This window comes from Topomyia yanbarensis, chromosome 3 (assembly GCF_030247195.1).
Source record: "Topomyia yanbarensis strain Yona2022 chromosome 3, ASM3024719v1, whole genome shotgun sequence".
In the NCBI taxonomy this organism is placed as follows: domain Eukaryota; kingdom Metazoa; phylum Arthropoda; class Insecta; order Diptera; family Culicidae; genus Topomyia; species Topomyia yanbarensis.
In genome coordinates, this window is record NC_080672.1 from 24557843 (window position 1) to 24583396 (window position 25554).

The 25554-nt window shown below is 37.8% G+C and overlaps 1 protein-coding gene across 4 annotated transcripts in view; it reads right to left on the reverse strand.

The window, feature by feature from the left end:
• Positions 1-25554, reverse strand: part of LOC131689989 (uncharacterized) — a 320058-nt gene that overhangs the window by 35018 nt on the left and 259486 nt on the right. For all 4 annotated transcript variants that reach the window (XM_058975419.1, XM_058975416.1, XM_058975417.1 and 1 more), the window contains one exon: positions 12603-14878. In XM_058975419.1, coding sequence (XP_058831402.1) covers positions 12603-13336 — 734 coding nt within the window. In that variant the 5' untranslated portion in view covers positions 13337-14878. The remainder of the gene's footprint in view (positions 1-12602; positions 14879-25554) is intronic.

Consider the following 25554-nt stretch of genomic DNA (forward strand, 5'->3'; position numbering starts at 1 on the left):
ATCAAATGTGTGTGTTTTTCTTATTCATCCAGTAATACCAACCAAATTGTCGGATTGACGGGCGAATACTGTACTCCGTTCAGTTATCTCCGACGAACCTTGGCAGACGGTCCTTTTATTATTTGTCTGCCGGACAATAAACGTCTCTTTCCCTCACAATTACTCTACAGAAAAATCTGAAAGCCCAACCTGTCTGCCTGAGAGATGAATAATATTGAGATCAATTCAAAAAAATTGTCCGTGGGTTTAACCCCCGCCCCCTCCTTTCCCTAATACTTTTATCAACCACTCACCTGTCGTCTGACCCATACCCCCCTGTCGTCATTCACACACAGCCACAAAAGGGTTCTTTAGCCGTGGGGGATGAGTGGGTTTATTTACATTTTTGCTAGATGGTAAATAAAGGGCTGCACGTGCCGTTACTGCCGCAGATGCCTTTGGGGCCTAAAGTTATTTGAATTTTGAAGAATTTCAGTTTCGAAAAATGAGGTGGGATTAAATGGGGGGATAAGCTAGTTATGATTTTCCGGCGAATTTAAAGCATGTTTGCTACTTCATTCAAACTGTCTACCGTAGGTACTCGAAATGTGTCTCTTGCTTCCGTGTTTAGACTGAATGAATACTTTTATGACGCTGCTTCGACTGTTTCCGAAATCAATTGTCTAGACCGTTTGAGGAATGGCTAATAAACTGCTTCCGGTCAGAATCGTTTTCTACTATAAATAATGCTGCAGTTAATGCAACGTCTGTTCGTCCCCGGACGTCACCCATCCCAATTGCCCAAAGAAGAAGCGTTTGCATGTCTGATGCACCACCAGACACCAGACAGTAGTAATTCAACCAATGAGCGGAAGTCACTCGGTTTGCTTAACCGGTTACTGCGTGAGCCCGAATGTAACAAATTGGGATGCCTTTTAATGCGATGGTATGGAGTTTACAAATCTAAAATATGTTTGTAAAAGAAGTACGCTTCCTAGTGCCGATTCCTATTTCAGATGGGGGTAGTTACGAACGATACAATTTTGGAATTTTGCGTTGCTTTAAAATGCGGAATTCAATCCGTGCAGGAGTAAATTTGAATAATACACTCACGTCATTTTTAACGTGGCTATTAAAAAACTACGTACAGCGTGTTCAATATATTTGGATACACTTTCAGAATGTGTCAGAATAACGTGTCATAAACATAAATGTTAAATTTCTATACGCAAAGCTGCATCATATGCAACATACGATCCCATTATTTGATCATTCACCTCGGATACCCAGAGGGACGGGCATAGCGTAATTGGGAAATCGATTGCTTTGCATGCAGCTCACCTGGGTTTGATCCCCAACCCCGTACATAGGGTTTTAGGAATGTTTCCAAAGAGATTTTCTAACCCGGAAAAAAAGAGGCGAATGGCCTTAAGGTTAATTAATAATTCTATAATAAAAAAAGAAAACCTCTGGTACAGAACTCCTATCCCAAGTAACAATTTAAGTTTTATAGCATACTACAAGTGAAATCTAAGTTTTAAGAGAGACTGCAAGCGTATCATAAAACCTCAATTGTTACTAGGGATCCCTACCTTCCCATTGCGCTAGATTGGGTACGAGCAATTTCAGTGAAATTCGAGTATCCAACTGCGGTGGGATCTTTGGTCCCGGTTTTATGTTACGAAAACAGAACAAAAATCGTGTATTGTACATTTGTGTTCAATTTCCCTTCAATCCCGTCCGCATAACTTTTTTTAGTGGAAAAATTCGTTTTTGAACTAGTTTGCAACTTTATTATCATTATTCACAAAACCAAAGGTTGACTCGTGATTTTATTGATAGATTCTGAAACATTCTTCAGAGTCCAACTATACGACATGAACTGATTCATGATGTAGTACTCTTGATCGTAGTTTTCGTAGTTGTGAATTAGTTCACAAAATAAAGTTTGGATATTTTCAGTATTTCACGAAATTTGGAATTTTATCCTTTCAATCCTCGTCAACTGATTCATTATTCCTACTATATTAGGATGCCTAGTATAATAGCCACGAATGGCCACGCGAGCCTGTGGAATAGTTCGCAAGGACCCAAATATAGTATTCATATATAACTAGTATAACAGTCACAACTCAGCATACGTGCTCGTGCAATAGTTTACAAAAACATAAAATATGTATGTATTCATGAACTAGCTCATTATTACAAGTATAATAGTCACGACTTATCATTTGTGCTCGTGTTCACAAAATCTTAAAATATTCATGTATTCGTGAACGGGTTCATGATTCCTAGTACAATAGACACAACTGATCATTTGTGTTAGTGAAATGGTACAAAAAATCATGAAATATTATTCATGTATTTGTGATCTGGTTCGTGATTTCTAGTGCATGATTCACGATCTATCCTACGTGCTTGTGATATTTAGAAGATATCCCTAATCATTTTAAATTTCATGCAACTCTACTTATGGGCATGAAGTTTTCACGTGAACTTTTTCACAAATTTTGAATGATTATTCGTGGAATCATTTTTGTTCCAAGCACTTTTTCATGTAATATATAAATACATCCAGCTGCTAGCGACCATTAAAAGACACAAGCAGCAGATATAAGAAAACTAGTAGGGGGTGGTATGGACGGTCATCGATTTTTTTCGGTGAAAATTAAAACAAACTACATTTTACCGGACGTTTCGACCTACTAACATGTTCAGTCATCCTCAGCGGCTTACTACAATATAATATTTGTTAAAATCTAACACTAAACACAAATTTAAACAACAATGCTAAATACTACTAGCTTACATGCTAACAATACTAAAAAATAATACAATACAATACCTAAAAACACTGGTGTGACAATGAAATTTGTTTCTGTACCTTATATACCGGGTCTGGGGGAAAAAATAGCCCGGTATTTATCACAGCATAACATAAAACTAGCTTTTAAAACCATTGACAAAATTAAAGACACAGTACACAGTAAGCTTAAGGACAGAATAGAAAAAGAGCGTCGAACTAATGTTGTTTACGAAATATCATGCGGTGTCTGTACAGATAAGACATACATTGGACAAACAAGTCAATTTTTAAAAAAGCGTTTGGAACAGCATAAGAACGATATGAAAAATAAAAGCGTAGGAAGTACGGGGTTAGCGCAACATACAATCAATGAAGGCCACCTTTTTGATTTTAAAAATGCTAAAATATTGGACGAGGTACCTAGGACCGATACCCGGTTGATAGTGGAAATGTTCCAAATAAAAATTAAAGGCGAGTCGAACACGTTCAATCTACAACGGGATTCTATTAAGTTTAGGTCTGCATACAACGGCTTAATAGAGAAGCTAAAGAGCACCGTGCGTCCGAAGAAAGCACCAACGGAGATTGAGTGTACAAGACAAGACAGCAGTTGATAATGTGATTGTTTATTATGTAGACGTTGTTAGCATGTAAGCGATGTTGTTTAAATTTGTGTTTAATGTTAGATTTTAACAAATATTATATTGTAGTAAGCCACTGAGGATGACTGAACATGTTAGTAGGTCGAAACGTCCGGTAAACTGCAGTTTGTTTTAATTTTCACCAAAAAAAAATCGATGACCGTCCATACAAAAATTGCTAGCGGTGATGAAAACAAAGCAACGAAAACTAGTAGGCCTTCGAACATCGTTGGTCGTTTGATAGGGTTCAGTGTGATGTCTGGACAGAAAATAAAAACTTTGCTGAACACCAAACATATAGAGCCATAAACATAGTGATATAGTTCACAAAACAAGATACCGCGAATCAGTCAAACTTTATGACCCAGTTCATATTGTCACGTTACTCCGAGTAAAAAATCCGATAGTAATTAAAAAAATAAAATATCGTGAAAAAGCGCAGAGAAATTACGAATAACATGATAAAATTACTGATATCATGAACATGACCCATGAACAGATTCGAAAGTACGCCTAACCCTCCGGAAGTCACGCAAATGGCTCACTGAACGAGCGGCTGCAGTTGGCCTAAGACGATTTTGCCAGATTTTCAGAGCAGCCTCAGTGCACTAACGCGACTTCCCGAAGGTTAAGAATCAAATATCACGATACATCGTGAATCGTGACGATGATTTTGAAAATTTAAATCGTGACTAAGCCATGAACTTAAATCACATTTCTCGTGAATTGCGAAAATTGTGACTGAAATTATTAGCATAATGCACGCTACCTTCACCACAAAAGCCTAACTCGCGAATTAAATAGCGCGGTAACGCGATGAACCGGAACCATGATCTTTTTCATGAATTTATGAACGGAGCGGTTCTAAACAAACAATGCGAAAGACGGAGTCCCGAGCGAACTTCAAAAAGTGACCGGCTGTACGAAGCAATCTACTGCGTGATCGGAATGATCTGGCTGAAAATGCCTTCGAAATAGTTGGATGATGACCTCATAGGCCCTATCTTCAAGGAGGGTTACAAACTCGAGTATAACAACTACCGACAAGGATTACAAATTCAAGTGTAATAACTACCGAGGCATAACAATCCTCAATGCCGCCTACAAGGGACTCTCTCGTGTTCTATGTGACAGACTGCGCCCATTGACTGAATCCTTTCTCGGCAAATGCAAAACCGGGTTTCGAGTAAAACGATCAAATCTTGCGACAAATTCTGGATAAATTCCGGGAATACAATTTGCGGATGTATTATCTGTTTGTGGACTTTAAGGCACCGTACGATTTAGTGAAACGAAACGAGCTTTGGGAGATAATGCTTGAATATGGTGTTCCGACAACACTGATTATGTTGATTGGAATGACGCTGAGTTGGTCAAAACCAAGCATTAAATAGCCAGAGAGATGACCGACTAGTTTGTGACGTTAGATTAATTGAATCAGGGCGATGCACTCTCTAATCTATTGCTCAGCACAGCACTCCGCCTTCTTAGCTTCGCGAACGACATCGACATTGATGGTGTTTATAGCAGAGCAGTGGAAGAAGGATTTTTACCTTTTAAAATAGAGACTGCGAGAAGCGGACTGACTCTGAACGGCTATAGGGACTGAACGTTGAAGGAAGCAGACTACCGACTTGAGAGAAGAATTGTTCGTTTAATATTCGGCAGCACAGTAGAAAATTTTGGCCCAGTCGCAGTACTAAGTGTACAAACAAGCTGACATTGAAAGGCTGATAAAACACGGCAGACTTGACTACCTGATGAGAGACCAACTAAAGTTACGCTCAGCAGAGAACCTGAGAGGAAGATGCGCGTGCGGCAGACTGGAGACTGGTGGCTCAAAATCGTTTAATATGGAAGGCACAAATGGTTTTAAAACCGATCTCAAATGTCTGCCATCCAGCAGTTCCCGGAGCCCTGCCAGCGACAAGTTTTCTGGGGTTGATAAGTTATGTTTCGCGATTCATCCCCAGCTATTCGGCTGATGCTTGATACAAGCAGTTATTTTTATAACATGCGACCTTACGTTTCGTCCCATTGAAGAAATGCGTTCAAATGAACAGAACGCGCGATTGATTATCGCTTACACTAATCTCCTTCTGCAACGAACTGAACACAACTACGCTGCTACCGATTTCAGGAATCATGTCGTGTCATGCCATGTCGTCGCATTACTTTTCTGGTGGGCAGGAGAAGGGAGGTGAAAGAAAAAGGTAGAGAAATTGAAAATTACAAAACAATATACAACCTAGATTCTTTACTGCCGAAGGGATAATGAACCCTACTTATAAAGTCTATAGATCTTTACCAGACTACATAAGGAGCAATAACATATTCTTGAGTTTTAGTTCCCTGCAGTTCATCAATGTATGGAGAATAAAAAATCCAGATACGCTATTGCATTACCACAGGGCAGTTACAAATCAAATGATATTAAGTTCCTAATTCGGGATCATAGATCTTTGGCGGTGTGGGACTTACCGGCGTCAATTTTTTGTAGATAGCATTTGAAATACTAAGTTCACCGATTTGACTTCGACATGCGATTACTAATTTCGATCTCGAATCTGGCGAACTAAATGCTTTAGGGCAGACTGTCAGAGCAAAAATAAACCGGATACACTGGTTTGTATGTGATTCTCAAGCTGAGGCCCGCGGACCCCTAGGGAGCCGAAAATAGGTTTCTGGGGGTCCGCGAAGATGAATATCTTTTCCGGTTGGATTTTTAAATTCAAGGTGTTTTTGCAACCAAACAGGAAACAATATATTGACGGCAAACAAAATCGACTTTACAAACAGTATTATATCGTCGCCTCCGGCAGCTGCGCAGTGCAATTAACCAGCCACAGAAAATGAAAGTGTCTATAAAACGGGAAAACATAATTTCGATTGACTTGAAATGAAACGAAATTCTTTTTGACCTACATGTCGTTGAACTGTTAATAAAAGTAAAACCAGATTTTAATCTCAAGGTGGTGACATACATACAGTTACACCACGTGAAAAACTGTGTATAGACAACGTTTACAAGTTTAGCCCAGGCAGAAAACTTCATTGCGAAGAACAACATACAACATGGCTTCGAATATGACAAGGTTAAAACCAAGATCCTGAATATATGGATAACGATAAAATTGAAATGCGCCTACACGTCCTAGCGCAGCGCATTAGAACTGAACACTTTAAAGATGTATGAGGGATTCCATGAGAAACCGGCCGAACGCAAAATATGACCATCGTCGATTCGAACGAAACTTTGCAGGTGTGTTCGCTGTATGAAGCTCCATGATATTCTCTGGCAATTGGAGTATTTTGATACACGAGTAATTTTTCAAAGGGCGTAAACGTTTCTACGTGTATGAATTTAATTTTTTTTTGTTCGATTACTGTATTTTATACAGCAAAACTATCTGAGAACAAGTTACAGGGAATGAATACTTCTGTCCGAAAAAATATACACTGAAAAAATGTGTCATTTTTCAAAAAAAAAACAAAAATTTATGATAAAAATTTAAATTGCGAAAAAACCCATTTTTTAAATTTTTTATATTTTGTTACCAAAAACCTAAAGAGAAAAGAAACATTTTGATTGTGATTGCATGATGGAGAAAAAATCGGTAAAAAAGTTTTTCTAACAATAACTTCATACATGTTTTTAAATTTCATACTAATTGACATACAAAATTGTAATTTTATTACAGAATATAATTCTAAGCACCATTTAAAATCAAAGTGCATTTAACAAATTATAGAGATATTTGAAATTTTGCTACTTCAAAAACAATTAATTCGTGTAATTATGCTCTTTTTAAAAGTTATTCGCGTTACCCCATCAAAAAATGTCAAAAATTTAATGTTTATCGTTTTAAAGACGTAAAAGCAACCTTTTTTTGGAGAAGCTTTCAATAAAAAAGTTTTCCTAACAACAACTTTTGACATTTTTTTATAATTCTTACTATTTGCAGTCAAAAATACAATTTTCTTTTTGAATATGATTCTAAACGCCATTTTAAATCGAAATGCTCTTAACATAAATTTTCTAAAATGTGGTAGTTCTCGAGATATTTTAACTTTTGTTTTAACAATACAATTATTTTGTTTTATTACGACCTTTTTATAAGTTAGTCGCGTTTCTTCATCAACAATAATAGGTTTTTCAAAAGGCCCGTAAACTTTCCTGCAACTTTCTCTTTGACATCAAGGCGATATTGTAAACCATTTGAAAGTTACATGAAAGCAACCAAAATATATTTCAACCATAGGGTCTGTTGATTAAACTATATAGCTGAATCATATGTTGGTTGTTTTCATGTAACTTTAAAATGTTTCACAATATCGCCTTGATGTCAAAGAGAAAGTTGCAGGAAAGTTTACGGGCCTTTTGAAAAACCTATTATTGTTGATGGAGAAACGCGACTAACTTATGAAAAAGTCGTAATAAAACAAAATAATTGTGTTGTTGAAACAAAAGTTAAAATATCTCGAGAACTACTACATTTTAGAAAATTTTTGTTAAGAGCATTTCGATTTAAAATGGCGTTTAGAATCATATTCAAAAAGAAAATTGTATTTTTGACTGCAAATAGTAAGAATTATAAAAAAATGTCAAAAGTTGTTGTTAGTAAAACTTTTTTATTGAAAGCTCCAAATACAGGATCCAAATACACTAAAAAAGTTGCTTTTACGTCTTTAAAACGATAAACATTAAATTTTTGACATTTTTTGATGGGGTAACGCGAATAACTTTTAAAAAGAGCATAATTACACGAATTAATTGTTTTTGAAGGAGCAAAATTTCAAATATCTCGAAAACTATCGCATTTTGGAAGATTTTTGTTAAATGCATTTTGATTTTAAATGGTGCTTAGAATTATATTCTGTAATAGAATTACAATTTTGTATGTCTATTAGTATGAAATTTAAAAACATGTACGAAGTTATTGTTAGGAAAACTTTTTTTACCGATTTTTTCTCCATCATCACATTCAAAATGTTTCTTTTCTCTTTAGGTTTTTGGTAATAAAATATAAAAAAATTAAAAAATGGGTTTTTTCGCAATTTAAATTTTTATCATAAATTTTTGTTTTTTTGAAAAATGACATTTTTTTTCAGTGTATATTTTTTTCAGACAGAAGTATTCATTCCCTGTAACTCGTTCTCAGATATTTTTGCTGTATAAAATACAGTAATCGAACAAAAAAAAAAATTGAAATTCATACACGTAGAAACGTTTACGCCCTTTTGAAAACTTGCTCTTGAGTCAAAATAATCTTATTACCTGTGGCAAATATTTAGTCTTGCATGACGGTGAAACGTGTAAAGTTTCATTGGAATCTAAGATGGTCGGTCGCGATTTTAAAGATTTTCGGACGGATCTTCGTGGAATTTCTCATATGTCAAAATACTGAGAAGGGGGAATGCGTCGCAAACAACACATGAGGAAAAATTTCAGTGGCATTCCCAGCGGATTTCGTGTTGATAAAATGCGGTTGGCAAATAACACTGTACACCTACCTACGTGTAATCAGACATCATATTACAACAATGCTCCAAAGTCGTTAAGATAATCGACTGCAACCAATACAAAAAAAACTATTTTAAAAAGATGTTGATTAAACACAATCAATTAGTCAACCAATAACTAATGTGCTTCATATTTCGAAACCAACTTCCTGTGCTAATAGCGAAACAACGATTGGTCTAGTGTCTCCAAACCAACAACCAGCACAATGAATTAGCTTAGCTTAGTCGACTGCCCATGAATTTCCCGTGATTGATCAAAGCCTGTTGAAATTGCATATTGAACCAATTGTATGATACTTGTGAGTAGTACATCATACTTAACGTGCAACCTAAAGAGACTAAGATTATAGTATGATCAATTTTGGGATGGGAAGGAATGTCAGTTCAACACTTGTGACTATAATGAGCGAGGTAGGTAGGGAGATGAATCAGGATATATCTTGATAGATTTTGTGATTTAGCTAAGAACTCACGCGTTTTGTCTTTTTATTTTAGATCAAAGTTTTCAGGTGTGCGACCTCCAGTATAAATATGAATGCCGTTCGAATAAGGCATTTTAATAATTATTCTTCCGCAGGGGGTCACATAAAAGGATAAAGCCGCGTGGAATATAATTATTAGAGGGCTATTCATCTATAGACAATATGATCTTAGCAATATGTACGAGGTCGCTTGCGATCAATTTCCGAGAATTAGAAACGAGCTATTTGAACTCCGAACAGTCGGCTATCGGGAGTATTGCTTCTTATCAACATTGCAATAATCATTTCCAAAGTTTGTAGTACAAAGAAAACGTATAAAAAGCATAAAAAATATCCCAAATGAATGTTCAGAAATTCACTGCGAAATGTTAATGACAAGTTGGCATCTCCACTCTCCCCATAAGATAGGTTTCCATAGATGGGGTAAATGCCAAATTGCAAACGACATGTTTATTACGCGCAATAAATATAATAAACACAACGACAAGGGCTCTCGATTTATCGGCTCGGATGGGAGAAGAGCAACACTGGCAAAGACCGACTACCATATGAGCGGTTCAAACTCGAAAGGATGATTTCGAAGAAAGAACAAGGGGTGCGATTTTACGAAGTTTTCGCTTCCGATGGCCCAACATTTTCTGACAGAGTGAAATTCAAGAATGTTTAATTTTTTCCACCGTTTAGGAAAGCAAAAGAAGTACAGAGCTAGTGTCAAACCTTCATGACTTTTGCAGGTATTCGGCAATGTAGATTTGTCGGCAGACGGTTCCAGATTTAATTTTAAAAAAATGGTTTATTTTGACACATCTACAGATCGCTTGCCACACAAAAAACTTTGTGTGCAATTCGACAGCTTCATCTTAGGCCAAGGTCCGTTTGATTTTTCTTTAAAAGGGGTTATATTCTGTGTCTCCATTCAGAACTGTAATACTGTCAACTATTTCATGTTTTTGTATTCATCTTAGTGATCATAAACATTGGCATTACAATAATTAAATCGCGCGTCGAAAAAATTACCCGACATTCTATCCACACATTCATCTGCTATAGACGGTTTTCTTTTCTTATTTTTTTTTCCTATTCTTGCAGTTCAATAAAGTAAAGAACATATTAGGACGTGAAATTCTAGCTATCTACGAGAATATCAGGATGTAATCACGATAAAAGAAAAGAGTAAATTCCACAAGTACACATTACATGTTCCATGAAAGTGAAAATGATTGCCTTCTAAATATCACACGCATGCAAGATAGATGGAATGCGTACAATAATGCACTATGAATCAACAGCAAGTTAACAAATCCATGAATAACAGTTTATGATTTCGCGATCACCAATGATGATTTGTGACTAATATACGAGTGCAACGAAAAAAAATTTTAGTTTAAAGTCACGTTAATAAAAATTGAGTGGCTTATAGACAAGGGATCATGAATCAGTTCACGAATCCATGAATAATGTTTTATGAATTCGCGAGCTATTTCACGAGCTGAAATTGTGAGTTGTCCCTAATATACAATAAATCATGAACTATCTCACGAATCTATGAATAATGGTTTATAATTGTGTGAATAATTTCACGAGCATGAATGGCGAATTATGACTAGGAATCATGAAGCAGCTCACGAAACCAATCTTTGATTTATGAATAATGTTCGTAATGTTGTAAAGTCGTTCACGTACAAAAAAATGAGTGAAAATAATATAGCGGAGGCTGATGTTCACAAAAATTATTTTCTTCGCAAATTAAGGTGTTATGCAAGTAAATTGAACATTAATAAGAAACACATAAGTTTTGTTCACAGTACAGTACGTAAAAAGTGATTGCTCCAGAATTCATGGCACTGGAATTCACTGGTTTATGACACTTTCCGTGTGTCAGCGCTCAAAACCACCGACATCGCGACTGCAAATCATTCAACAAATATAATGCAACAAAATTGAATTACTGCACTGATACAGTATCGTTGCGGACTGTAAACGTTATGATGACATCAGAGTGTTTATTTCCGTGTAGATTTGCTATCAGTTGGTCGTTCAAATCAATATTTAATCTGAACCTGAATTGCATAAATTAAGTTTGATTTTTGTGTTTCGCATTCATCTCCTCAGTAACTAGCACCAATTGGGTGCTTAGTTACACGATGTATCTAAATCCAATTTTCCCTTTGGGAATTAATGTTGCATAATGCCAGGCGTTTGGATCCCTAGCCAAAATCAAGAGTTAGTTTTCGCTTTCTTATCAACAAACCTGAGCTTCTGTATTTGCTTCCCGGGATATCACTCGGGACAAGGCAGTTGCTTGAGGTGCTCACATGCGTCGTGTCTGGATTTTTTGTGTGTCTAACTAGTGCTAATTTGAGTACTAGTTAAGATACATTGTCTAACTAGACACCCAGTTGGTGCCAGTTACTGACGAGAAGCGCTGTTTTGAAAATGCTATAGTGTACCACAATTTTTCAATCTCTTCACTCGTACTCGTTAAATAATTACAAAGTCAAACGAGGCAAAATACTTAGTCTAGAAAATTTTCGATCACTGCTCCTTTTCATATATTATGCCATATAGAAAACATACGCACGAAAAGGAATTTCGTTAAAACCTCCCACATTCTTTGTATTATTCCATATCAGCATCGATTTGGCCTTATTGGAAAAGCTCTGTATACATCATTATACAGCTTCGCTGGGCGTACAGTTGGAGAGAAACCTAAAAACACATTTAAAACATAACTTCAAAAATATAGCACATTGCTTACGTCAATACCTCCACCGTGCCATCGAGAGACTAGTCTGATAATCACGAAATACTACTTCCGCACATGTGTAATTTCCCAGAGGAAAACAACAGTTTTTCACCAATCTAACGATCAGGAAGCATTGATTGCCAGAGAACATGAAATCTAAATTGAACCTCTTATCGTATTCCCCCTTTTTTGGGCGAACGGGAAGTCTATCATAGTCATAAATCGTGGAATTTTAATGCTGGGTTTGGTCACTCAACCTCCGCGCCATAAATCAATTGTAGATTCCTTCCCCTGCTTTTCGTGGGCACATCGGAGCGGCGTCAACTGATTACGAGTGCGTTCGAGTTCTACTCTCCGAAAACGGGATAGAACGTGTCAACAAACGAACGAACGTACAAACAAACAAAACAACAGTAAGTACTCACCTAAACGTCGTCAGCAGTGGCGTCGATACGGTTGTCAGACTGGGCACGTACACGTTGTCCGGTATGCTGCGTTTCGTTGTCGTCGTCGAGCCATACGCCACCCGGCTAAACACGGCCGCAATGCTTCGTTCCAAGTTAAAATTGCCCAGTCCGTCGCCGAAGGCTTGCACCGGAGCCCCGGCCGGTCCGGCACTTTCCCCGTTGGCATCGAGTAGGACGGCCCAACTGGGGCTAAGGAGGAATGCTGATGGTCCACAGTGGCACAACAATAGAACGGTACTAATTGACACTATCGCTAAGGAGGAGCATCGGCGTGTGATGATGAAGCTGCTGGCCACCGATCGAGGCCTCCGTGATCGACTGGGTTCGTACCTGGAGGTTGCGTTGGTACCGGCACAGGTTCTCACTCGTACCTTCTTCACCGTGTCCGGCGGTCGGAGCTGTCTCCGTCGGCCAGATTTGCGGGAACTAGTACTAGATCTGTTACTACTGCTACATGTGCTACAGGGATCACCGCCAGCCGTCGTCTGGCTACAGGAGCAGCCAGCATCCGACAGCCGTAGACAGCTACTGATATCACTGATCCTACTACTAAGGCTGCTGCAAGTATCTTCTTGTTTTCGTTCGTTTATAGTACTCCTACTGCTGATCCTACTACGATCACCTTGGCAAACGGGACGGTCCAGCGGTAAGGAGATTTTGTATTTCTTGTGCAATGTCCCTTCGGCAAGCATTGTAAACTCTGGTATGTGTCGCGCGGTGGCGACTTTCGCACCTCGTCCCCTCTTCAAGAGGTTCTTAAACTGCACACACTCACTTCACTCGGGTCTCCACTTGAACCCACGCCCCGAGAACTAGAGGATTATCGATTTTCACCCCCGAAATGATGAAAATTATCCCAAACTAGAGCAAAACCGCTCCGAAACACTGTCTAAGCACATCTTCTTCGAGTTTCATGAAAGGTTTTCGTCATTTTCGCAGCTTCTTCTTTTGCTCGGCGTTAAAACACAACACTTGAAACTTATTTTTCCTTTTTCTTCACCCAACCTTTCTATTTCCAGGCAGGCAGGCAAGCAAGCAGGCAGGCAGGCATAGGCCCTCAGAACTTCAGCTGAACACCGCTGTGCTCATATTTATCACATGTCTGTTTCTTCTTCTACTTAGCATCAGCACACCTCCAAGAAACAAGAACTCTGTAGCCCCTGACACTCCTGGCTGGGCTCTTCACGTTCCTCTTAAATACACAAACACTCACACAAATCCTGGACTGGATCCCGACCGGAGAATAATATTCCAGATCTTAACACTGAACACACAACCGAGCTGAGCTGAGCCGAGCCGAGCCGCGTCTGTCCTAATGATAGAGCGAACCACCAAGCAAAGCAAATCAGCTCTCGGAAGGTCGTGCAACGGCGCGGGGTGCGTAGAGGAGGACTAGAAACACCGGGAACCAGATAGAAGCTTACTCATTCTACAGTGCTTTCCTCCCGCCAGCACGGCACGGAACATGAAAGAAACATAGACACACAGAGCACTCACTCTCTTTCTACCATACACACTGGCGGAATATTTAATTATTTGCTTCTTCTTTCCCGTACTTCTATGTTCGGTTCGACCGAAAAACTAGAAAACGTCGATACGGTGTGTATTTCGAAACGGGAACGTTCCTCGAATTCTTGTTCTGTCTTGCCGCGCCGAACGATTCACCCGTCGAGTGGAACGGAACGTACATATATATAACTTAATAACGGAAGAACTGGACTGATTCTCACTTTTAATTTATCATCGCAACCCGCTCGGGACGTCCGTCCCCCCGTGCGAACGAAAGTGTGGAGCCCACGGAACACAAGTGAGATAATCCCCCTTGAAGTTGACACGCGTGACCCGATTCTCCGATTAAACTTTTTTGTTGTTGTTATTGCTCCTCTATTGATCGACACCGTCCGTTCCGGTTCAGAGCTCTATCCCAGTGTCGTGGTCCGTTTTGTGTCTCGAAGGCAACTGCTGTTGTAGCACTAAACTCCCAACTCCTAAACTTTTCACCAACTGGTGCACACTGTGGTGATGAGAAGGATATTGAAGGCAAATAGCATTACCACCCGTAACCGACCGTAGCACTACCGTTCTCGCTGAGTGCACACTCACTACTGCTGCCGCTACGGTGTGTCCTTGCTGCGAGCTCTCAGCGTTCACGTTGATCTCTCTCTCTCTCTCTCACGGGGCACACGGGTGAAACAGAGAGGATGGTAGAGGTTGTTGGTATCCTTTCGAGCGTCCTGTAAATGAATAGAGAGAGGAGAGTGGGAAAATGAAAATTAATAAACACAACCAAGAACGGAAGGATGACTGATATAGATGAAAATGTATGGTAGATATGCTCGATCTATGGTTTGTTGCCCCGTTGCTGCTGCGTGCTGGTTGGTGAACGATTGTGGAAAATTGAATCGGGACGGAATTGAATCTCGGGGACGATTATTGTTTTTATTGAATTGACGATACCCGGTGATCTGGCAATCCGGATGATTGCGTTCCACACCAAAAACTTATTTTACTGTGAATAATATTGATTTTTTTGTACACCAGACTTTTACAAACTCTGTTCATTGCGATTACTTTCTGTCCTGTCTGAATTTCCATGAATGAAACAGTAATAGCGGGTCAAAAGAAACGAACTTAGTAATGCTCTTTCAGAAGGTCCAATATGTCACTGAGAGCCTCTCTTTGTTTATATTCTCTTTCAATTATCACGGCGCTATTATGAAACTTTTTTAATAATTTTCCTGTATGCAGCTATGCAGAGCTAATTAGCTATTGTAAACGTGGCCGAGTTACACACGGAAGAGATAATCTCATTTGCACATAGGAATCATTCTAGCAAAATTATTCAAATGGTTCAATCTGTCAATTAAATCAATTAAAGTCTCTCTTTGTATATTTTCTCTTCTGCTAAAGTCTCAGTCACATTTACGTTTGCTGCTCAACTACTCCTGTCACTAAGTTAGTGTCGGATTTTGACGAGACGAAGTTGAAACGCAAAATATCATAACTAATTTAGTTATAGGCTTTGTGTCTTTAACTCGCAAATGTGGTTGAGAACAATTTTCTCCTTAGTGTAGAAAAAACAGTTTTTATGTATTTTAATGCACTAAGGAGAAATACAGTTTCGACTTCATTAATTCTCATCAGCTTAATCATTACTTCATCACGCACGGCTAGAAGTTTGCTCAGAAACACAAATAGTCAAACCGGCGCTAGTTTAGTCTTGTCAATCTGGCGCTAGCTTAGTCCTGTCACTAAGTTAGTGTCAGATTCTGATGAGACGAAGTTGAAACGCAAATTCTTTAACTAATTTATTTGCATAGTGTGCTCGTCGAAGTCACAGTCAACATTATTTGACAACTTGCGGAACATCACGCTTGAATAGAGGTTTGTTCAGGAACACAAATTGTGCTACCGTTTTTAGAGTTAATCTGTCGCTAGTTTAGTCCTGGCACTAGGCTTGTGTCGGATTCTGACGAGAGGAGAGCGAAACGCAAATTCCATAGCTAATTTACTTATAGACTTTGTACCCCTCATGCGCAAAAGTGGTTTTCTTCGTAGTGGAGAAAAATTGGTTTTTTGTTACATTTTTCTTCTTGGGGAGAAATATAGCATAATGCATCATTAGTTTGTTTCATGGCCGCAGCGTAATAATCAAAAGAATAAGAGTGTCTCATTGCTTAATACGTCTATTTGAAACACTCAGAAAACAGTTAAACACTTTGCCTAATATGATGAAAAAAGGCTCATCACTACAAAAAATTTAGTCAAAACTTGCATTTGATTGAAAAAAGAAAAGTGGGGTGTAGGGATATCATATTTGCAAAATCCCATTAGTTTTAAAATATTACTGCCTTATACCTCAAATTGTACATTTTTCGGTATTTCTAATGTGAAAAAATCTCCAGAATCAAACGGAATCTGTGTGATCTTAGTATACGGGAAGTGGGGGTTCTAGGGCACATTGTCATTCTTATCAAATTTTATCATTTTCTCATGTAATCTATAATTCTTCAATCAATTTTTATAAAATGTACCTTGTCCAACGTGGAATATCCCCACGAAAAAAAAATGGAAGTAGATTTGTTGACGGTAAAATCCTGAAACATCTAATTTATGGACACTTCCGAAATCAGAATATTGTAGGGAGGTATAAAATGACAACACAAAACAATAAACAGCCTGGATTCTTACCTCAGTAAGAAATAATGAACCCTATTGATAAGGTATGCCTCTTAACCACACTGGGCTAGCAACAATAACCGATCTTTGAGTTTTAGCTTCCTTTCACTAGATTCATCTCTTGTATGGTTAATCAATAATCAGGAGACACAATTTCATTACTGCGTGGCAATTACATATCAAAGGATATGAAGTTCCATAATCGAATTCACAGAGATCACACGAATAGTACTCAGCACGCGGAATAGTAGCCATGTGATTATTGAGTTTGAGTTTATCCAGTCAGTGCCCTAAATAGAATACTGCAATTGTACTCGAAAAGAGCGACAAATTATTTGACACTTTCGGACTCACATATCGACAAGTCGATCCTGGAATAATTGATTGATCCAATAGCAGGACGTCTAACAGATGTTATTGAAGCTTGAGAAGGATGGACAAAGTGTTAAATTCTCAATTGGTTTGTAAATAATAATGGTTCAATCGGTTTTGTACGGTATAATTATTTCTTAACAGTTGTTTCTCCCGTAATGGGCGAAATTTATTTTGTGATTTACTCTTTTTTTGTTTGAAAGCAAGGTTCGAATGCAGCCCAGGAACGAACCTTGTGCATTATCCATATTTCCCGTAGACGTATACAGAGCAAAACTTTCAAGCGCCCATTTGATCAAAACGGTTGTCATAACTCTACAAGCCCAAGAATAAGAACTACCTGAAAAGAACACAAGAGCAGTCGCCTGTGATGGCTCCATGCAGCCTGAAGAGTGTGTGTCAAAAAGTTAATTGAGCACTTCATCTTCGTTCGACAAGTATCCAAATAACTTCTTTGAAACAAGCAATTTCGGCATTTCACCAAATTGTATAAGCACGCATAACTCGAAGCAAACAAACGTCTTGTATGATGCTGCTATAAGGGAGTTTGTTATATCTACGACCGCATCCAAGTCACTTGGAGCTTTAATAGTTGTAAACATTCGTAAGACCTAGTCGCCAACCCTTCGTCAAGTTCGCAGATTTGGGATTACGATATGTAATGATATCTAGGGAGACGTTGAAATGATTAAAAATGAAGTATTTTATGATAACATAACGATGGATCGGACGAGCCAGTTTGCCAACGCAATACTGTTAGAGCAGAGAGTTACATCGAACACCTCTTCCCTGTTAAACCGGACAAATACTGGGCGATTGCCGCTATCGTGTATATGCTAGTTTGTACTAGAATACGGAACGTTGGAGTTCTAGGAAATTGGTGGTCCTTGTGCAAATACACGCTGAAACAAAATACCCCAAATGTACTTTCTTAGGTTTAGATCAGTGCAGATAGCAGGCCATGTCAAGACATCGACATTTCGTGATGCGAGAAAAGAATTTGATTCATTTTGAGGAATGCATTGTGTCATTATCCGCCCGAAAAATCGATGTTTCCCTCCCACCAAGAATATCCAGCCAGGTCCATCTAAATTAAAATTATTTTCGTGACTGATTTTCAATCGAGCGAGTAAAGCCGCTTTAACTTAGGCTCGTTATCCAGGACATACTTCTGCCCCATCCCATCCCAAGAACCTGGAACCAAAGGAGTGACATTAACCCTCTTAGCCAAGTCACTCCCAACGATTTATCGAATCCCCATCAAATTGAAACGGTTGGTACGGTTGTCCACGTTTCTTCCTTATTTAAGGTTTGAAACAGTTCGTTGATTAAATTCTTCATTAAATGAATAATTTAATTGCCATATAACTTTGAATCATCTTCACTTTGTACGCTGCACAGTTGGCCTGTCCGCTTTAATGATTGTGTCACATATCATATGTACCATAAACATTAATATAGACAAGAAAAATTGTAGGAGAACGTCTGCAATTTTCCTACATGTATTGGCTGTGTATGTGTAGACCAGACTAGACTAGAAAAGATGACTGATTTTCAATCATTCTCCTAAAACATATGATGTTTTTGTGAAACCCACTCGTACTGCTTTATGTTTAATGACTGTTAGATGTATTGGAGGGCGGGCTTGAGAAACGCCATTCACGAATCTTTCGGAGTGGCTCTATCCTGATTTGGGCTACATTCAAACATCGCGGCAAGGCCTCAATTTTAATTATATTACACAAGATGGCTCATTGGGAATGTCCTAATTAATTTTGGCAATTTTGTGTGCAGAGAAATCTGAATTTTTCTGCAGGATAATATCGCAATATATTCCTCAAAACGAACAAAATCTTTTCTCGCATCACGCAACATCAAAGTCTTGGAATGGTCTGCTATCTACCCTGATCTATTCCCAGTAGAGAACATTCGGGGTATTTTATTTCAGTGTGTATTTGCAAAAGGACGACAATTTGATACAGTACTTCAGTTGGCTGCAAACAACGATACAAAAAGCAGGGGCGTAAATTGACATGTCGGTCCTGGAATAATTGGTTGATCCAATGGCAGGACGTCTAGCAGATGTTATTGAAGCTCGATAAGAATGAACAAAGTGTTAAGTTCTCAATTGAAATCTGGTTTGTAAATAATAATAGTTCAATCGGTTTTGTACGGTATAATTATTTCTTAACAGTTGTTTGTAAATTACTTCAATAAAAAATAAGAATCATAATAATGAAATCAAGATATGGTCCATGTGACTTCTTTCGGTCCAAAGTATCACACAAAAAGCGATTTCCGTCAGATCAAGGTTCATATATTTACATGGGGATCTTGGTTTTGACGTTTTCATATTCGTTTTACTTTCGTCGTGTTGCATGTTGTTTTTCGCTACGAAGCTTTCTGGAGTTGAACGTTATTAGTACTACTTGTCTCGTATGATGTAGTGGTATGTGTGACATTTCTGTAATCAAAAGTTCCATTTTCACCTTGATCAACTATTACACTTCGGCACTATAGTTCTAAGAGGGGTCGGCGAATCAATTACTCATTTCATGTGTGTGATTCACTCATTCCATAAGCGGTTAGGGGCAACGGGACTTTGGTGTTCTATAGTTTATATGTACACACTACAGCGGTGCGGCGCAGGTAGTATTTTTCGTTTGTGTGCTGTTCACAAGCGGTGTGTTTTTTACTTCTGATATGTACGAGATGAGAAGGCAGACTTCGTGTTATATTATCTTTTTTGTGGAAATTGAATCTGTGGAAAGGTTTGCAATCGGTTTCGATAGACGTTTTGTGTACTCGTTTAATGTGGTAAGCTTAACAAAATGTATACATCGATGCTCAGCATTTTTACATTTTCACAAATCGGAAGAAGAATCATTCAATGCCTTATTGGTTAAGTAAAATTTCTTTAAAATTACTTTCAAGCATAAACAGCAAAATGGTTTGAATCAAGCAGTACAACTTACTTCACAACTAACGTGTACGATAGACGGAATAGAAAATACGTTAAGTGTATTACTCCGTTGCCCATAATTTGCTTTAGCGATTGTCGTTTGTCCGTAAATTATTGTTTTGAATTTAACTTTTTTTTAATTCTGATATCCAGATTATTTTATTTCAGCAGAAGAAGAATGTTTTGCTTGTGAAATTATTATGGAATTTGCGTTTCGACTTCGTCTCGTCAGAATCTGACACAAGCTTAGTGACAGGACAAAGCTACCGCCGGATTGACGTTAGGTTTAAAAACGAAAACACTATTTATCTTACTGAGCGAATCCCTAGTCTTGCGTAATGTTTCGCAAGCTCTGATTAAACCGATGAGAACTAATGTAGTCGAAACTTGGTCTGGCTTAGCAAGCAAATGTAATATGCTCTATGATAAATTTTTCCATCGTGATGAGACGAACTCGAAACGCTAATTTCATAACTAATTTAGCTATAGGTTTCCAGCCCTTAACGCAATGTGGTTTAAAGCAATGTTCTTCTTATTGGAGAAAAAATGTTTGCCTAATTTTGCTTGTGTTAAGTGTATTTCAATGGTAGATTTGCAAACAGCATAATAATATTAAAGTAGTAAAACATGTCTCAGAATTCAACACAGGGACCCGTTTTAAATTATTGGGAAAACGTGGTGCACGGAAAAAAATCCGAACAATTCACGAAAACCCTGACCAAGTTCTTGAAATTATGAATAATAAACCACGTATTCATGAAAGTAATTGTGTTTTCCAAAACTAGTTCGTCCCAAATATATACATTGCGTTACATTAGAATGTTTGGTTGGGTTACTGTTTTTGTTTCCTGGACATGTTTAGTTTTTGTCGTGATTCTTGTTCATGAGTTGGGAATATACTGCCGACAGTCAAACGTTGTTCATGATTTCAAGAGCTTATTTACGATTATTGTGATTTCTCATCACGTTACCGTGCTATTTTCTTCATGAGTTTACTATCGGATTTTTCTGTCAGACTAGCGGCATTAAAGGTCTTGATTTCAGGATCTTAGTCGCTATTTTGGTAATTTCTATTTACGTTATTGTGATATTTTAGAGTAGCGTGATTTATGTTCATGATTTCAGGATCTTAGTCACGATTTTAGATATTTTTGTCACCAGTTGTGTAATCTTAGTCACGATTTTCGTAATTCCTCTTTATGTTATCGTGATATTTTATTTCACAGCTTACTTTCTAATTTGACACGAACAGTAGTGTGACTAATGTTCATGATATCAGCGGTTTCATCACGGTATTCGTAAATTCTTTTCGCCTTAACGTGAACTGGCCGCTTTGGTTACCATCGGTTTTTTTACACGGAATAACGTGACAATATTAACTGGGTCATGAAAATGTGTGTTCTGTGAACTATACCACACACACTGTTTGGAATTCTCAGTGCAGTTTTCGTTGTCTGTCCAGACAGCACCATGAACCTTATCAAATGAATAACGATGTTCGAGGTCCTAATGCTTTTTCATATCTACTGCTCGTACCTATTACTTGTCATTAGCAGCTGGGCATTTTATGAAAAGGTACATGAAACAAATATGATTCCATGAATAATACTCCAAATTTTGTGAAAGAGTTCACGTGAAAATTTCATTACCATGTTGCATGAAATTGTAAAAGATTAGGAATATCTTCTAAATATCATCAGAACGCAAAATAGCTTGTAAATAATGTACTAGAAATCATGAACCAGTTCACGAATACATGAATAATATTTTATGATGTCGTGAACTATTTCACGAAAACGAATAATAAGTTGTGACTATTATACTAGGTATGATATATGAACCAGTTCACGAATAATAATAATATTCAATGATTTCGTGAACTATTTCACGAGCACGGATATTGGATCGTGACTAATATATTAGGAATCATGTACTAGTTCACGAATACGTGAATAATATTTCATGGTTTTGTGTACTATTTCACGAAATCGAATGATAAGTTGTGACTGTTTTACTAGGTATCATGAACCAGTTCACGAAAACATGCATATTTCATGATTTCGTGAACTATTTCATGAGCACGGATATTGGATCGTCACTAATATATTAGGTAGCATGAATCCGTTCACGAACACATGAATAATGTTTGATGATTTTATGAACTATTTCACGAGCACGGATATTGGATGGTGACTAATATATTGGAAATCATGAATTAGTTCACGATTCCGAATTTCGTGAGATGGTTCACGAGAAAATATCCAGAATATTTTGATTTTGTGAACTAAGGTTCCTATATCTCTGAAAATATCATGAGTCAACCTTTGGTTTTATTAATAATGCTCATAAAGTTGTGAACTAGTTCGCGTACAGAAAATAGAATTACAAATGACTTGGCGGAAACAGTGATTGAAATTTACCAAACAAAAACAAATATTTCCACTAATAAAAGCGTTACGCGGGCGTTACTGAATAATAATTTTATAAATGATTTTTGTTCATGGTCCTGTTTTCATAACGTAAAAACGTGATTGTTCCAGAATTCATGGCACTTTATCCACGATTTTAAGAACATTTTTACCGCGTACGATTTCAAACATTTTGTTGTGATATTCATAAAATCTTTCAGGAACGGAGTGTAAAAATTGATATTTTCCAGTCTATGACATCGGACCGATTTCTAGCTTCTGAACCAAGCAAGATGAGAAGCCGGACTGAACCATTTGTAGTGTCAGAAGAATCCTGTTTCTTCTGCTGTAGAATAATTAATTCCCATTATAGTTATTTCCCACAAGTTTTTTTTTAGTATGAAAAAGAAATATTGAAGATTTTGTTTTTGCGAACATCTTCACTGAATTCCAAATATGCATATTCATACTACACACGAAGTTGTTAGTTTTTGTGAATGACCCCTTAAAAACTTTTTTTTCACGTAACTTTTTAAATATGGTATATTATTTTAGAATGTTGTTTGTTTTGTCAAGATACATATAACAACCAAATGTTCTTCCTGGGATATCATCATAGCCCACGGATAGCATGAGGGTTTGTACATTGGGCCGGAGTCCCAAGGGTTGCAGTTTCTAATTCTGCTCCTGAGATATTTTTTTTTTCACATAATTGCTTTCGTTTAGCGCACCATTTGGATCTGTTTTCTTCGTCGGATACCACCAAAAAAGTCTTAAATAAGTTATTGGCACTTGCGTCAAAACCCAAAGAAATAAAAACAAACGACAATCTTCATTAGTTCCCTCATCCACCGAAGTACGATGGGTAATGAACTAAAATAAGACATCGTACGATAATAAAAATCTGGGCCTTGATATCTAGCGAGAAAATCAAATGTGTCGGGCGGTTTTGTGCGATATCGCTCTAAAGGCAGTGGCACAATCACCAATGGGATAATAATGTGTTCTTCCTTGGATATCATCATAGCCCAGGGATAGCAGAAGGGTTTGCGCATTGGGCCGGAGTCCCAAGGGTTGCAAGTTCAAATCCTGCCTCTGGGGGGATTTCTTTTACATGATTGCTTTCGTTTAACTGACGTTTGTTCCATTGGATACCACCAAAAAATCTTAAAAAAGCCAAGATATTAGTTTTCTGTAGCATCACACCTTCTATAGCGCGACGAAGCAAGATTTTACAGCATTACATTTGGAGCTCCGACCAGACTGGATTGTTCATTAATATGAAGAATTCAATCAATTTGTCCGTTCCGGTAGTAGACGGTATTTGGAGTACCAAATTCTTTCCCTGAATACATTCCTTCCAAGACAACAAAATCGTTTCCTGTTATTAACAACCGGAGACTAGAGAACATGTTTAGATATTTTTCATGATTGAAAACTATCTTACAATCCGATGATTATAGACAGTCGAAAATACGTTATAACGAGGGTACGTAGGGGAGACGGCTAGGATGTGAACCGAGCTTAGTTTTTGGACTGTAATTTTTCACAGAATAAAGATATTGAAGAATCCAACATACCATTGGAAAAATGAATATAAGACGCTACTATTTTATCTACACAGATTTGTGTTTTGATGGAAGAGCAGGTCCATGGCAAATCCTGATAAAATTCGAAAAAAAACGAAGTCAAACACGCATAATGGTATGTATGCCGAAAAGTTAATTTTTTTTGACTGGCCAGCCAATTTAGAAAATAAGCACAATCCATTCATTCTAGGCCGAGTAATCAGTGAAATAGTGTGACATCTAATATTATGAATATTATTATTAATATTTGAATAAAAGCTATCCTGTGTGCCCATATAGTATGAAGAACAACCTAACCATAACGCAATTTTGGAAACGTCAAAAACAACATCAATCTCAATACGACATCAATCAATATTGAATCGAAAAATAGACTCAAATCGCTAACATTTTCGGGATAAATTCAGCTATTTGGATAGTACTTTATGAACAATCAAACTTTTCGCGATCAATTGTAAACACGCCGTCTGCAACTGTCACAAACGATACCACTGTACGCTTCAGTGTCAGGACAAAAATTGGCTCAAGATAAAACACAAACTTGCACAGACCGATGGCGATACTGGCCAATCAGAAAAAGAAATAGGGTGATGAGCCCATTTGCGCCATGTTTCTATTATCACTCTACCCATTTGAAGCCGTTGGTTAGAGCATTGTCTGCCATCTTTGTTCAACGCATTGAGTCAAATGGTAGCGCAACAATAGGGCCACTCGATTCGAGTTTTTGTTGCGCTCAAACACGAGAATTTCACTGTTTTCAGCACATTTGTGTTATTATATTAGTTCTTAACAACGAAGCAAAGCTGTTGATGTCAATTTTTCGGCAATCCGTTGATTGGAGGTCGAGAAATTAATGAATTAGTGAGGCACCCTGCTTAGTATGGTGAGAATAGGCACTTTACCCTAAGTGCTGATGGTCCACAACTCAGCCCTCTCCCCTATTATCGATGTTTACTCCAATGTACGACGTTAGCCCCGATATCTCTGAAACCATTCTCGCACTTAATTTAAAAATTCATTGACCCAATGGCAAACTAATGAATAATTTTCAGTGTAGACTACGACTGAAGCATTTTGAGTTAAATTTACTGTTCCCCATACAAACATCCGTTTATTTAATACTACCGTTCAGTGACCAGTAACTTGAGTTAAATTGCGACGCGGCGCGCGTGGTGGATCAACACGAAAAAAAAACCAACGCGGGTTGCATATTTATTTTCGGCTCGTTTCCGATCGGTAAACGGTGGCAAACAAGCTAGCTCGTCGGTTAAAAGCTATATTGCATCACCCATCGCTCGCTAAACAGTGCATTTACAGTGAGTGAATTAACTGTTGCGGAAAGCGCCACTAGTGAAATGCTCGGAATTTCAGGCTCAAATTCCCCGCCCTCAAATGTTCAC